General features: G+C 48.0%; 1 protein-coding gene across 3 annotated transcripts; it reads left to right on the top strand.

Annotated features, from left to right (window-relative positions):
• The first annotated feature begins 522 nt into the window (after positions 1-522).
• On the top strand, positions 523-15,379 carry SNX11 (sorting nexin 11). Of its 3 annotated transcripts, XM_010341848.3 has the most exons (8): positions 601-836; positions 4,822-4,881; positions 5,828-5,882; positions 6,336-6,422; positions 7,773-7,873; positions 10,254-10,349; positions 10,529-10,741; positions 12,776-15,379. In XM_010341848.3, exons 3-8 carry the CDS (start codon positions 5,841-5,843, stop codon positions 13,047-13,049), a joined length of 813 nt encoding a protein of 270 aa, XP_010340150.1. In that variant the 5' UTR covers positions 601-836; positions 4,822-4,881; positions 5,828-5,840; the 3' UTR covers positions 13,050-15,379. The 3 variants fall into 3 exon arrangements, with proteins under 3 accessions (XP_010340151.1, XP_010340150.1, XP_010340149.1); XM_010341849.3 differs by lacking the exons at positions 601-836; positions 4,822-4,881 and adding an exon at positions 523-594; XM_010341847.3 differs by lacking the exon at positions 4,822-4,881.
• The last annotated feature ends 115 nt before the right edge of the window (positions 15,380-15,494 follow it).

Raw genomic sequence — 15,494 nt, 5'->3', positions numbered from 1 at the left:
CAGCGATCCTCCTGCCTCCGCCACCCAAATAGTGTCGGGATTACTGGCGTGAGCTAGTGCGCTCGGCCTGCTGAAATTATCTTTAAATAGGTGGCTAAAAGAAATTTCGAAAGCACAGCAAAAGTCTTCAACACATTGAACGGCTTTCTCTTGCGACCTTGCTGCATGATGCTGCTTCGGGTTTGCTTCGGTCAGTTCAATCTGAGTTGCCGGACCCTCTCGAGTCTGGCTTTCACTCTGACAATGGGTCAGTGGCTTTACGAATCTGAATCGGAGTCCCCTTGGTAGCTCCGCTGCGGAACAGCAAACCACGAGGCACAAATGACGGCTCTCCGGACTTAGTGACGCTCCAGGGCTGTGGGCTTCCTAACGCCCAAAACCTCCCACAGTGCAGACAATCCTAGCAAAATGGGAACAGGAGTAACATCCCCTCACACCCCTCGGCTCCCGGGACCCAGTGGCGGACCGTCGCTGACGCCCCCTGGCCGCTGATTGGCTACCCCTGACGGTGGGCTGAACGCAGCCCCGGATTGGACGTCGGAGCCCATTTGCCATCGCTCACCCCGCACCTGCGTCCACTCTCTAGCGTCCCAAGTGAGTCGAGGGGGAATCCTGACTCCAGTCCCGGGCCTGGGCAAGCGGAGCCGCGCTGTTAGGAAGCGAGAATTTCACTCAGACCCCGGGCCTGCGGGGGCGGGGCGTCCTGGGCACCCGGGATTGGGGCGTCTCCCGTCGTGCACCGGGGCACCGGCGACTCACCCGGAAGGAGAAGCCGTGATCTGGCCTTATGGTGGGGCGCGGGCGGTGTCGCGGTGGGGAGCTGGTGCTGTTCTCAGGTGAGAGGGCGTGGGCGGGGCCCCGGGGAGTGGGTGCTGCTCTCAGGTGAGGCGGCGCGCGAGGGCTTGAGCGTCAGTAGTGGCACTCGGGATGGTGGCATCGCTTTACATCCTAGGGAGGGGCTGTCTCACCGCTCGGGATGAAGGCAAGGGCTTGTTCGGGATCCAAGAAAGGAAACCCGGCTTTTCAGTTTATCTTCAAAGTATATCTTTCATTTCCTACTCCCCAAGCTTAATCGGAAAGGAAGTAAGACCATGTGGACCTTTAGCTCCTAGTTTGTGGAGAACGAAGGAGGAGTGGACGTAGTACAAGGCTCAGGGGACATTTACTTAAACGGCTAGGACTGGGGGGAATGGCAAATATTTTACGTGGACACGGGAGACTTGCAATAGATTGTGGTCGCCTTTGTTACTTACCTTCCAAGTGAAGGGAGTACGTTAGAGATGGACAAAAAAGATGGAGCATAACTGCTTGGTCGAGATCACACAGAGCTTGGTCAGAACTGGGAGCTTCCTCTATCTCAGGCGTCCCCAAACTACGGCCCCGCGGGTCGCATGCGGCCCCCTGAGGCCATTTATCCGGCCCCCCCGCCGCACTTCAGGAAGGGGCACCTCTTTCGTTGGTGGTCAGTGAGAGGCGCACAGTATGTGGCGGCCCTCCAACGGTCTGAGGGACAGTGAACTGGCCCCCTGTGTAAAAAGTATAAATATCAGAGGTACGGTACCTCTGATATTTATAATTGGAGGGAGAGCTTTTTGAGTTGCTATCTGCCATCTGGCACTAACAGCTCAAGATTTGAGTAAGAAGGGATGGCAGTCTCGGTAGTTCAATCTACTGTTATCACCTGATTTGTTTTTTCTTTTCTTTTCTTTTTTTTTTTTTTTTTTGAGACGGAGTTTTCGCTCTTGTTACCCAGGCTGGAGTGCAATGGCGCGATCTCGGCTCACCGCAACCTCCGCCTCCTGGGTTCAGGCAATTCTGCCTCAGCCTCCTGAGTAGCTGGGATTACAGGCATGCGCCACCATGCCCAGCTAATTTTTTGTATTTTTTTAGTAGAGACGGTGTTTCACCATGTTGACCAGGTTGGTCTCGATCTCTCGACCTTGTGATCCACCCGCCTCAGCCTCCCAAAGTGCTGGGATTACAGGCTTGAGCCACCGCGCCCGGCCTCTTTCTTTTTTTTTTTCAGTCTCGATCTGTTGCTCAGGCTGGAGTGCAGTGCTGCGATCTGGGCGCACTGCAATCTCTGCCTTCCTTGTTAAAGAGATCTTCTGCCTCAGCCTCCCCAGTAGCTGGGACTACAGGCGTGTGCCGCCATGCCTGGCTAATTTTTGTATTTTTAGTAGAGATAGGGTTTCACCTTATTGGCCAGGCTGGTCTCGGACTCCTAACATTAGGTGATCCACCCGCCTCGGCCTCCTAAAGTGCTGGGATTACAGGCGTGAGCCACTGCGCCTGGCCACCTGATTTGTTTTTTATCCAGTCTCTTGAAGTTGTTCAAATGGGACAGAAAGTAAATGACAGACTAAAGCCTTGAACTGTTACTATATTAGGAAGCTTTATGATGAATCTACTTGGTAAACAGCAAACAATTGGGTACTCACCAGAGCTACTGGTGCTGGTACAGGTGAAGAAAGTAAAGGAAACTTCAGATGTGTTTGAAAGGGCCCAGGAAATGTAGTTAGCATTAAGTTATGTAACTAGCTGGGGTCACTGACTCTAGCCTTATTTGGATGATGCACAGATCTGTCTCCCAGATGATAGAACTAAAGTTAGGAACTTCCTGCTGCTTCTCCAGAGGCAGAACTGAGCTCCTTTCTCTTCTGAGGAGTGATGTCTGTGGGGAGGAAGCTAATGGAGAATAGTGGTTGCTAGAAATTACTGCTTGATGTGCAGGCTTTTGTTTTTGTTCCAGTGTTTGTTTGTTGTTGAGGCAGGGTCTTGCTCTGTCACCTAGGCTGGAGTACAGTGGTATGATCTTGGCTCACTGCAGCCTCTGCTTCCTGGGTTCAAGCAATTCTCATACCTCAGTCTCCTCAGTAGCTGGGAGTACAGGTGCCCACCACCATGCCTGGCTAATTTTTGTATTTTTAGTAGAGACAAAGTTTTGCTGTGTTGGCCAGGCTGGTCTTGAACTCCTGGCCTCAAGCATTCTGCCTGTCTCAGCTTCCCAAAGTGCTGGATTACAGTGGCGAGCCACTGCGCAGGCCTAGTGTTTTTAAGGACAGTTACAAGTGAAACTTTTTGAGACAGAGTCTTGCTGTTACCAGACTGCAGTGCGGTGGTGCAATGTCGGCTGCCTGCAACCTCCGCCTCCCAGGTTCAAGCAATTCTCCTGCCTCAGCCTCCCAAGTAGCTGGGATTAAAGGCACCCACCACCACACCCAGCTAATTTTTTGCATTTTTAGTAGAGATGGGGTTTCACTATGTTGACCAGGCTGGCATCTGGAGGTTTTTTAAAAGCCAGTTCATAGCTATTTCTTTCTAAGTGGTATTGGCCCCAAAGGAAAGAATTTCTTCATGAACGTAGTGTGGAGCCCTATGCAAACTCTTCCTGAGACCAAGGGTATGATGATCATTTCATTACTAAATTATGATCCTGAATTTGACAAACCCTTTTTCAAGGGACAAAAGATGTATGAGCTCCACTGAGTGGATGACTATGATTTCCTTTTCATCATCTTTCCCATTGTTAGTTTTGTTTGAAGACACTTCAGAATATTTAACTCTGCTCCTTTGCTGGCAGTTTATTGAATGCCTGCAAAGAGAAGAGAAAAAGACTAGGTGAGGTGGCTTATGCCTGTAATCCCAACGCTTTGGGAGGCTGAGGTGGGTGGATCACCTGACGTCAGGAGTTCGAGACCAGCCTGGCCAATATGGTGAAACCCCATCTCTACTAAAAATATAAAAATTAGCTGGGCGTAGTGGTGGGCACCTGTAGTCCAAGCTACCTGGGAGGCTGAAGCAGTAGAATCGCTTGAACCCAGGAGGCGGAGGTTGCAGTGAGCCGAGATTATGCCACTGCACTCCAGCCTGGGGAACAGAGTGAGACTCTGTTTCCAAAAAAAAAAGAAAAAAAGAGGCCGGGCGTGGTGGCTCAAGCCTGTAATCCCAGCACTTTGGGAGGCCGAGGCGGGTGGATCACGAGGTCAAGAGATCGAGACCATCCTGGTCAACATGGTGAAACCCCGTCTCTACCAAAAATACAAAAAATTAGCTGGGCATGGTAGCGCGTGCCTGTAATCCCAGCTACTCAGGAGGTTGAGGCAGGAGAATTGCCTGAACCCAGGAGGCAGAGGTTGCGGTGAGCCGAGATCGCGCCATTGCACTCCAGCCTGGGTAACAAGAGCGAAACTCCCTCTCATAAAAAAAAAAAAAAAAAAGAAAAAAAGAGAGAGAAGAGAAGAAAAAATTTAAGGAGATTAATTGTTCACAGCAAATAAATAGGTCTGCTCTTTTTGGTCTCAGCCATTTGACTACTATCTGGAATGTTATATATGGGTTGTTATGGACTTAGAATTTCCTACTTTTCAGTTCAGGACCCTTGGGAGGTGGTGACTGCATCAGATAAAAATCAGATTGTCAGCAAGAATACCATTTAAGATGGTACTGAAATCACAAAACCCTGGGTTTGCTCAACATTGTGTAGCCCACTTGTGTCATGAACCATGCAGCTTCCTCTCTGCATACAATGTTTGTCTGCGGAGAGATCTTGTGGTATATTGGAGAGGATTGAAAAAGCTGTTTGCTTTGCTAATTTCATAGTGCAAATGAGTTCCCCTTCTTTTGAAATGTTAGCCTTGTGTTAGCAAAACATAAAATAGAAGGAAACTCATTACACACTCTTCTAATGGTAAGGCAGAACTAATAAGAGAATGTGTTTAAAATTAATTGTGAGACTGTAAAAATGAGTGGGTATGTGAATGGATATGGGGGGAGGAGAGGGAGGGCTTAGAGATATTAGAGATAGTCTTGTTTTCCCAGGGGCCAGTCTGGATCATTTGTTGGCAGTACATATTGGCTGAAGTCAGTTTTCATTTCAAGGTAAATTGGAAAGGGAAATTAAACCTTATTGTTCTGCTCTTAAGAGAGAAGGGGATGGAGGCGGCAGCCAGGGTGGATGCTATTGGAATAGTTCTAGAAGTAACAAGATTAGTGTTGTATTTTAACAGAAGGTGACATCATGGGCCCCATTGGACTTGAGTAACCCTGTGCTGCAGCCTTCATGGTCCCCTTGTCGGAGTGGGTGATGTCGCAATACATGTAAACTGCCACATTGGGGGAAATCAGGGGCTGAGGCTTTAATGAATCTTTACAAATGAGCAGAACTCATCCTGAGTCAACCTGTGCAGCTGTGGGGTGCTTGGGCAGAGGTACAAACCGGATGGCATGTCAGGAGAGGAAATAATTAGAACAGTTGGCTCGGGTTCCAGAGTATGGATTGGATAAGGAGAAGGTCTCAACTGGGCAACCCACTCAGGTGCTTCTTGGAGTGCTTTAGCTCTATGATTCACCTGTGGGGAGGTGACTGGTTGTTAGTGAGACAGTGAGAAATGCAGGGGCATTGGTGTTTGTGGGGACTTGGTTGTCTCTAAACCAGCCGGGAGGGGGCGCTGTTAGGCTCGATTTCAAAGCTGTGATCTGAGTTCACCAGACCCTGTTGTGCCTGCAGTCTTCAAGGCAAAAGTTTTACATCAGAACCAGCCTGTTCTGGCTGCATGTAACAAACTTCTGTAGACTCCAACACGCTTTGGGGAGAGTGTGTGAGGACCTGGTCTGAGAAGGGAGGCAAATTCCCCAGGGCTTTTTAGCTTGGCACTGAGCTAATGGGGATTTTTGTTTGTTTCTTCTTAAGTTTTACAAGAACAAAAAGTGTTGCCTGGGTTTCCCCAGGGGGGGTCTATTAAAAACTTTCAGGGTTTTCCCTGGTACAGAATGATACGAACAGAGGCATACTAACCTTGATCCTCTGTCCTCTATCCCTCATCAGATGTTTTCTTCAAATGGGCTTTTGGTGTAGGATGTCGGAGAACCAAGAACAGGAGGTAAGAGTGTGGTCTCCAGAGAACAGGTAGGTAAAAGTTGGAGAGAGGATTTAGGAGGAAGGAGGATGCAGAGATCCAAATCATTACTCAGTAGTGTTCTTCCTGCAGTATTACTTTGGCGGTTCTGATGAGCTCAAAATAAAGTCAGGAGAAAGAAATCAATAGCAGAGCCATTCCTAGGAAATGGGGTTCCATTCTGACTAAATTTTCCATTGATTGGAATATACTGGAATGTAAGCTTCATGGGGGCAGGGACTTAAGTCTCTTGTTCATGCTTTATCCCCAATGCCTACAACAGTGTCTGACATGTAGTGGGGCTCAGTATAAATCTGTTGAATTGAATGACTGAATTAATGAATGAAAGTTGGTGCTGGGTGGAAAAATCTAGCAACCTGTGTTATTAGAGCTGCCTTGCTGTGTAGCTGAAGCTGAAGGAGGTTTTCTTACCCACAGGAGGTGATTACAGTTCGTGTTCAGGACCCCCGAGTGCAGAATGAGGGCTCCTGGAACTCTTATGTGGATTACAAGATATTCCTTCATGTGAGTGCATCAAGCTTCTATATTAGGGTCTGTGCTCTGCAGGGCTGAGGGGCTGTACTGAAGTGAAACCTATTATTATTATTTTTTTTTGAGACAGAGTCTTGTTCTGTCACCAGGCGCCAGGCTGGAGTGCAGTGGTTCGATCTTGGCCCACTGCAACTTCCGCCTCCTGTGTTCAAGCAATTCTCCCAGGTAGCTGGGACTACAGGCCCATGCCACCATGCCAGCTAATTTTTTTTGTATTTTTAGTAGAGACAGGATTTCACCATGTTGGCCAGGATGGTCTTGATCTCTTGACCTCATGATCCGCCGGCCTCAGCCTCCCAAAGTGCTGGGATTACAGGCTTGAGCCACTGCGCCTGGTGCAATTTTTATATTTTTAATAGAGGTGGGGTTTCACCATCTTGGCCAGGCTGGTCTTGAACTTCTGACCTCATGATCCACCCAACTCGGCCTCTCAAAGTGCTGAGATTACAGGCATGAGCCCACCATGCGCAGCCCCTATTTTATTTTATTTTTTTGAGACAGAGTTTTGCTCTTGTTGCCCAGGCTGGAGGGCAATGGTGTGATCTCGGCTCACTGCAACCTCTGCCTCCCAGGTTCAAGTGATTCTCCTGCCTCAGCCTCCCAAGTAGCTGGGATTACAGGCATGTGCCACCATGACCAGTTATTAGTAAAGACAGGCCTTCATCATGTTGGCCAGGCTGGTCTTGAACTCCTGACATCAGGTGATCCATCTGCCTCGGCCTTCCAAAGTGCTGGGATTACAGGTGTGAGCCACTGTGCCCAGCAACGTGTAACCTATTTTTGAGTGTCTCTGGTGGACTCAAGGCAAAAGAAAAGGGAGAGAGGAAAGGAAAGAGAGCTTGAGGTATGTCTTTTTTTTTTTTTTTTTGAGACTGAGTTTCGCTCTTGTTGCCCAGGCTGGAGTGCAATGGCGCGATCTCGGCTCACCGCAACCTCCGCCTCCTGGGTTCAGGCAATTCTCCTGCCTCAGCCTCCTGAGTAGCTGGGATTACAGGCACACGCCACCATGCCCAGCTAATTTTTAGTATTTTTAGTAGAGACGGGGTTTCACCATGTTGACCAGGATGGTCTCGATCTCTTGACCTTGTGATCCACCCGCCTCGGCCTCCCAAAGTGCTGGGATTACAGGCTTGAGCCACCGCGCCCGGCCGAGGTATGTCTTTGAGTTGCTTTTAGGCTGCCTGGTGGGACCTTGTTCTAGGTGGGGACCTGATCAGGTCTGTGGCCTGATGGCATGGTTCCTCAGTGAAAGCAATGATAGGGAGGCTCGTGTGAACTTGTTTTCTTCCACTAAACCCTTTTCATGTACTTTCTCATGTATAGACCAACAGCAAAGCCTTTACTGCCAAGACTTCCTGTGTGCGGCGCCGCTACCGTGAGTTCGTGTGGCTGAGAAAGCAGCTACAGAGAAATGCTGGTTTGGTGTGAGTTTGCTCTTGCTTCCTTCTCGGGTCTGTAACTGGCTTTTTGGGTGCTTATGTAGGAACTGGAGTTGACAGTGAAGAGAACTTGCAACATACTAGGCACTAAGGAAATTGAGAAATATGTTGTTTGTTTTTTTGGTGTTTTTTTTTTTTTTTTTTTTTTTGACATAGGGTCTTGCTCTATTGCCCAGGTTGGAGTGCAGTGGCATGATCATGGCTCACTGCAGCCTTGAATTCCTGGGTTCTAGCAATGCTCCTGCCTCAGCTTCCTGAGTGGCTGGGACTACAGGTGCATGCCACCATACTTGCCTAATTTGTAAAATATTTTTGTAGAGATGGGGGTCTCCTTATGATACTAGGCTGGTCTTGAACTCCTGGGCTCAACCAATTCTGCCTTGGCTTTCCAAATTGCTGGGATTACAGGCATGAGCCACCATGCTTGGCTGGGAAATAATGGTTTTTTTTTTTGGTTTTGAGATGTAATCTTGCTCTGTCACCCAGGCTGAAGTGCAGTAGCTTGATCTCAGCTCACTGCAACCTCTGCCTCCCGGGTTCAAGCAATTCTCCCTGCCTCAGCCTCCCAAGTAGCTGAGATTATAGGAACCTACCACTATATGCGTCTAATTTTTGTATTTTTAGTAGAGATGGGGTTTCACTATGTTGGTCAGGCTGGTCTTTAACTCCTGACCTTAGGTGGTCTGCCTGCCTCGGCCTCCCAAAGTGCTGGGATACAGGCGTGAGCCACCACGCTCGGCCTTTTTTTGACATGGAGTCTTGTTCTTGTCATGCAGGCTGGAGTGCAGTGACTCTATCTGGGCTCACTGCAATCTCCACCTCTAGGTTCAATCGATTCTCCTTCCTTAGCCTCCCAAGTAAGTGGGATTACAGGTGTGTGCCACCACACCCGGGAGTTTTTTTTTTTTGTTTGTTTGTTTGTTTTGAGACAAAGTGTTTCACTGTCACCCAGGCTGGAGTACAGTGGCACGATCTCGGCTCACTGCAACCTCTGCCTCCTGGGTTCAAGCGATTCTCCTGCCTCAGCCTTCCAAGTAGTTGGGATTACAGGTGCCCGCCACCAGGCCCAGCTAATTTTTTTTTTTTTTTTTTTTTAGTAGAGATGGGGTTTCACCATGTTGGCCAGGCTGGTCTTGAACTCCTGACCTCAGGTGATCCACCCACCTCGGCCTCCCAAAGTGCTAGGATTACAGGCATGAGCCACTGTGCCCAGCCTTTTTTTTTTTTTTTAAAGTAGAGATGAGGTTTCGCCATGTTGCTCAGGCTGATCTTGAACTCCTTCCAAAAGTGCTAGGATTACAGGCATGAACCAAGCCACCCAGCCTGGAGTGGGTTTTTTGAACAACATAGTGTGGCTGGGCTTGGTGGCTCACACATGTAAATCCAGTGCTTTGGGAGGTTAAGGAAGGAAGTTCACTGAGGCCAGGGGTTTAAGACCAGTCTGGGCAACAAAGCAATACTCTTGTCTTCACAGATACATAAGTGAATAAATAAGTAAATAAATTAGGTGAGCACAGTGGCACACGCCTGTAGTCATAGCTATTCAGGAGGCTGATGCAGGAGGATTACTTGAGCCCAGGAACTTGAGGCTGCAGTAAGCTAGCTCATGATTACGCCACTGCACTGCAGCCTGGGTGACCTGAAGAAAGCAGCTTAGAAAGCAATACCTTGTCAGCCGGGCGTGGTGGCTCAAGCCTGTAATCCCAGCACTTTGGGAGGCCGAGGCGGGTGGATCACGAGGTCGAGAGATCGAGACCATCCTGGTCAACATGGTGAAACCCTGTCTCTACTAAAAATAGAAAAAATTAGCTGGGCATGGTGGCATGTGCTTGTAATCCCAGTTACTCAGGAGGCTGAGGCAGGAGAATTGCTTGAACTCAGGAGGCAGAGGTTGCGTTGAGCCAAGATCGCGCCATTGCATTCCAGCCTGGGTAACAAGAGTGAAACTCCGTCTCAAAAAAAAAATAATAAAATAAAAAAGAAAGCAATACCTTGTCTCTAAAATCAAAGAAACGACAAAATAATGTATCAGCATGGGCTTTATAGTCATAGACCTGGTTCCGATATGAGCTTTGCTGTGTACTAGCTGTATAACAGTGGGAAATGCACTTAACTTCTCTGATCTAAAGTGAGTTTACTAATATCTTTCTCATGGGGCTTTGGGATGACTAAATGAAATAATGTTTATAAAACATTTAGCATAGTCTGGCTTGACACTTGGCATCAGTCAATGTTAGCACAACCCTTAGTTAAAAGCTAATTGTATTGACTAGGCCTCTTTTCAGGGTATTTCCTTGATCTGAGGCTAGAATGACTATCTTAGATATTACACTTACCATGGGTGTTATATCATGTGGCTCCACAGGCCTGTACCTGAACTTCCTGGGAAGTCAACCATCTTCGGCACCTCAGATGAGTTTATTGAGAAGCGACGACAAGGTCTGCAGCACTTCCTTGAAAAGTGAGTGGACCTAATAGGCTGGCCCTGGCCCCTGAGTGTGGAGGCAGGAGTGGGTGGAGGAAGGCACCAGGCAGGATGGAGCTCCCTGCTCAAGTAGCCAGAAGCCCTTCAGAGGACGGGGAATGGAGAGTAGTTCCTCAGGGTGATGCTCTGTGTTGTGCTACCTATGTTTTCCCCAGGGTCCTGCAGAGTGTGGTTCTCTTGTCAGACAGTCAGTTGCACCTCTTCCTGCAAAGCCAGCTCTCGGTGCCTGAGATAGAAGCCTGTGTCCAGGGCCGAAGCACCATGACTGTGTCTGATGCCATTCTTCGATATGCTATGTCAAACTGTGGCTGGGCTCAGGAAGAAAGGCAGAGCTCTTCTCACCTGGCTAAAGGAGACCAGCCTAAGAGGTAAACAGAGTACTCTTTGAGACAGCAGGGGCTAGGTTTGCTAGAACCTGGACCAGAGAGGTATCCATTTGTTAGGGAAAGTAATGTTATGGCATTGATAGCCTTTCGCAGAGATCTTGTTCTTTGGGTGCATGGCTATCTATCCAGTGGGTCTATGTTAACCCACCACTGTGTAGCAGGGGCTTCTTCTGAATCCTGGGAAGAAAGAAAGGAAAGCTTTCTCATTTATTCAGTTTTTTAGTCCTTGGAAATGGAGGCTCACTCCTTTTCCCAGGCTGAAGTGCAGTGGCACCATCTCAGCTAACTTCGACCTCTGCCTCCCAAGTTCAAGCGATTCTCTTGCCTCAGCCTCCTAAGTAGCTGGAATTACAGACATGCGCCACCACACCTGGCTAATTTTTGTATTTTTAGTAGAGACAGTGTTTCAGCATGTTGGCCAGGCTGGTCTTGAACTCCTGACCTCTGGTGATCTGCCCACCTTGGCCTCCCAAAATGCTAGGTGGTGTGAGCCACCACCACTGGCCTAATAGCTTTATTGACATACAATTTACCTGCCATAAAGTTTACCTTTTTAGGTGGGGTGCGGTAGCTCACGCCTATAATCCCAGCACTTTGGGAGGCCAAGGCCAGTGGATCATAAGGTCAGGAGATCAAGAACATCTTGACCAACATGGTGAAACCCCATCTCTACTAAAAATTGAAAAATTAACTGGGTGTGGTGGCGCGTGCCTGTAGTCCCAGCTACTCTGGAGGCTGAGGCAGTAGAATTGCTTGAACCTGGGAGGCAGAGATTGCAGTGAGCTGAGCGCCACTGTACTCCAGCTTGGAAGACAAGAGTGAAATTTTGTTTCAAAAAAAATTTTTTTTTAAAGTTTACCTTTTTAATGTACAGTTCAGTAATTTTTAGTGTAGTCACTGGGTTGTATAACTGTCAGCTACTGCAGTCAATTTTAGAACATTTTCATTTTCATCATCCTGAAAGAAACCTTGTACCCATGAGTAGTGACCCCTGTCCTTCCCTTCCCTGCAGCTCCTGGCAACCATTAGTCTACTTTTTGTGTCTATGGATTTGTCTATTTTGGACATTTACACGAATGGAGTCATATGATATGTGGTCTTTTGTAATTGGCTTCTTTTATGTAGCATAATGTTTTCAAGGCTCATTCATATTGTAGTATACATCATTACTTCATTACTTTTTTATTTTTTCCCATTTTTATGGCTAACAGTCCATTTGTATGGCTATATAAGCTCATTTTGTTTATCCATTCATTTGCATTTATCTGTTCATTTTTTAATTTTTAATTTTTTTTTTTTTTTGAGACAGAGTCTCGCCCTATCACCCAGGCTGGAATGCAGTGGTGTGATCTCGGCTCACTGCAACCTCCGCCTCCCAGGTTCAAGCAATTCTCCTGCCTCAGCTTCCCAAGTAGCTGGGATTACAGGCGCCTGCCATCATGCCCGGCTGTTTTTGTATTTTTAGTAGAAACAGGGTTTCGCCATGTTGGCCAGGCAGGTCTCGAACTCCTGACCTCAGGTGATCTACCCGCCTTAGCCTCCCAAAGTGCTGGGATTACAGGTGTGAGCCACTGTGCCTAGCCATTTTTTTTTTTTTTTTAATTGAGACAGGGTTTCACCATTGCCCAGGCTGGTCTCTACTTCCCAGACTCAAACAATTCACCATACCCAGCCATTTTTTTTTTTTAATTGGACAGCCTTCTGAGCCAGAATAGGCTCAGAGAGACTTCCTTCCCGTTCATTTTTGTTTATATGTTCATACTCTTTTTTTTTTTTTTCCGAGATAGAGTCTCACTCTGTCGCACAGGCTGAAGTGCAGTGGTGTAGTCATAACTCACAGCAGCCTTGACCTCCCAGGCTCAAGCAATCCTCCCACCTCAGCCTCCTGAGTTGCTGGGACTACAGGCATATGCCACCATGCCTGGCTAATTTATTTTTATTTTTTGTAGAGACAGGGTCTCCCTATGTTACCCAAGCTGTTTATACCTTTCTTTTCCATTTTCCACTCTTTTCCAGTTGCTGCTTTCTTCCAAGATCTGGTAGGAGGAACTCTCCCTCACCGCCTCCCAGTGAAGAAAAAGACCATTTAGAAGTGTGGGCTCCAGTTGTTGACTCTGAGGTTCCTTCATTGGAAAGTCCCACTCTCCCACCCCTCTCCTCACCATTATGCTGTGATTTTGGAAGACCCAATGAGGGAACCTCCACTACTCAGTCTGTGAGGAGGCCTGTGGGAGGAGACCATGCTGTGCCTTTGGATCCTGGTCAGTTAGAAACAGATTTGGAAAAGTGAGCTCTGGGTGCTCTGAGATGGTCAGAGATGTGGGCCAGGAGACTTACTCAGCTGGGATTGGGCACAGGGCAGGTATTGTGGGAGGCTGGGTTGCTTAGTGTCTTCTAGTCTCCTCTGCTTGGGCTGATTGACAGGTCAGTCATAACAGCCCCTTATGCCTCTTCCATGGGAATAAATACTGTGCAGATGTTTTTAAGTTAAGCAGAAGGCTCAGGGGCTGTTTATTTTGAACAGAACCCATATTTACTCTCCTGGGAGCTGAGTTTCTACAGGTCATTAGTATGTAGGACCGGGAGTACCTCCTCAAGTGGCTGGTTTTGGGGACCTGTATGTGGCAGATTCTAAGCTGCCATATTGAATATTGTCCCAACAGCAGTGATTACATTGTATCCCCATCTTAACTGGCTTCAGTTTTAGCTGTAACCCTAGAGTACTTTGTTTCTGGAAGGCTGGCCTCTTGCCTACCTCCTTGCGTGGGCAGGGGGATGGATATTTACTTTCCACCTTGCTTTTTCTTCCACTGGTACCACTGAATGGAACTGGTGCTGTGACTCCTGCTGCTGGGGTTTTATGTCTCGAGACCTTAGTTTGGCTGAGTGGAGCCTGAGACCTGCACAATAGCTCATGGTCATGTATGAGGTGGCTGGCCACAGCCAGAGGGAACAGCAACAGCTCAGGGGCCTGGTTATAAAGGGGAGAGGTGGCTATCTTTTCTGCAGGGTTAGAGTGGGCTCCTTTCTTTTCTGAGTCCTTTTCTTCTCCTTTGGTAACTGCTCCCTGCCTCCAGGGCTTCAGCCGCCAGTGTCCCTCTGCTGTGCTGCAGGGAGGCCATATGTTCATCCAGTGGGGCGCAAGGGCTTTGTTTCTGCCTGGAAGAGAGGGCTCTGGGGATGAGGAAGAACATGCTCTCCTTCAGACAATGAGGCATTCTGTCCTGCTGCCATTCTTCATCTCCACCGAGAGCCAGAGCTGGTAGGAGCGGAGTGCCACGGGCATTCTGCATTGCTCTACTCTTAGGTTTGTGTGATTCTTCCCCTCCCTCTCGCCCACTCCTCCCTCCTCTGGCCATCCTACCCTGTCTGTGGGCTCTTTTACTACCAGCCTATGCTGTGGGACTTTCATGGCATTTAGTTCAGAGTTGAGGGGCTTTGGCCTGAAATAAAATGCAAGTATTTAAGATTGTTGTTGCAATTTGTGTCTAACAAGCTGTAGCAGAGAAGGAGGGAGTGAGGGCTGGCAGTAGTTCCTTTCATAAATCATGAATTTATCAGCGTGGAAATAATGGTTCAGAACTGTGCTCTGCAGCTCTCCTGCATTGTGTGTGCAGCTCAAGTTCACCACTGGAGGAAGGATTGCCTTCCAAAGAGCTGAGATCCAACTCGTCTCACAGTTCTGGGCATGAACCTTGTTAGGTATAATTTACCTGATGCTGCTTCCATCCTTGCAGCCTGTCTGAGGTGCCAGGTGCTGAAAGAGAAATAAAGTTTGTCAACAGGCAGATGCAAAGCCCTGGCTGGTATTCATTCCTCTTTCCTGCCCGCCTCCCCTGGGTCTCTCCTTTATATGATGTAGCAGAGCAAGGCGAGGATAGAAAACCTACAGAGGCAAATCCAAAATGTCAGAAGAAGTTCATTTAAAAGGGGAAAAAAACTCCACGCGCAACCCTCACAAAAACCCGACAGATGCTAAGCTAATGGCATCCACTCTGCCGATTGGTGGGGATGGCTCATGAATATTAATGAGTCCAATGCTCCAAATGGTGCAGCTGTGAACCCAGCTGTGCCTGAAGCTCTGATCTCGAAACTTCCAGACAGGAGCCGGAGGTGGTCTGTATCAATTCCCTACTCAGCCAAAAACAGCAAGCTGGGTTGGCCTTCTTCTGTTCGCTCCTTTTCTTTCCGGAGTTGGTACTCAGCAGCTAGTTCTACCAGCAGGCTTGGTTGCTGGGACAGCAGGAGCCATTCAAAGACATGGATGTGATTTTTCTGACTCCCAGTTTTTTAATGATCCATTAGCAGCGTGCCTACAACAGCACCTCAGTTAATCTAAGGCCAGGCACCATCTCCTTTCAGTCTCTCTCTGAGTTAAGTATAGGCCTTGGAAGGAGAAGTCCTAAGAAAGAAAGCACTTTTCTAATAATACAGGCCTGGGGTCATCAGAAAAATCGTGCATATGACTTTTCCTCTCCATCCAGATAGTGCCATAGGCCCCTCTTCTGTTTTGCTTTGTCCCTGCGTGGCTGGATGACCTCTATGAAAGATGGGGGATTAGAAGTGGGGGAGTGGCTCATTGAGCTGTTTGTAAAATAAAAATATTTTGTTTAGAATTCAGTTTTGAGTCAAGTTCTGTTCTGATTTAGTCACCTTTCTTCTGACAGATACCCCCATGGCCCACATCTAGTCATCCATTACCCAGGAAGACTGATTCCAAGCTTATGGGGGCTGT

Source organism: Saimiri boliviensis, chromosome 17 (assembly GCF_048565385.1).
Source record: "Saimiri boliviensis isolate mSaiBol1 chromosome 17, mSaiBol1.pri, whole genome shotgun sequence".
NCBI classification, from domain to species: domain Eukaryota; kingdom Metazoa; phylum Chordata; class Mammalia; order Primates; family Cebidae; genus Saimiri; species Saimiri boliviensis.
Note: the sequence above shows the minus strand (reverse complement) of the source record. Positions and strands in the feature narration are given on the sequence as shown.

Excerpts from the sequence above, each read along its gene's own strand:
- SNX11 (XM_010341849.3), top strand. The coding sequence starts at position 5,841 with ATGGGCTTTTGGTGTAGGATGTCGGAGAACCAAGAACAGGAG. Across the intron at positions 7,874-10,253 it reads CAGAGAAATGCTGGTTTGGT|GCCTGTACCTGAACTTCCTG; the intron begins GTGAGTTTGCTC and ends GTGGCTCCACAG. Across the intron at positions 10,742-12,775 it reads AAAGGAGACCAGCCTAAGAG|TTGCTGCTTTCTTCCAAGAT; the intron begins GTAAACAGAGTA and ends ACTCTTTTCCAG.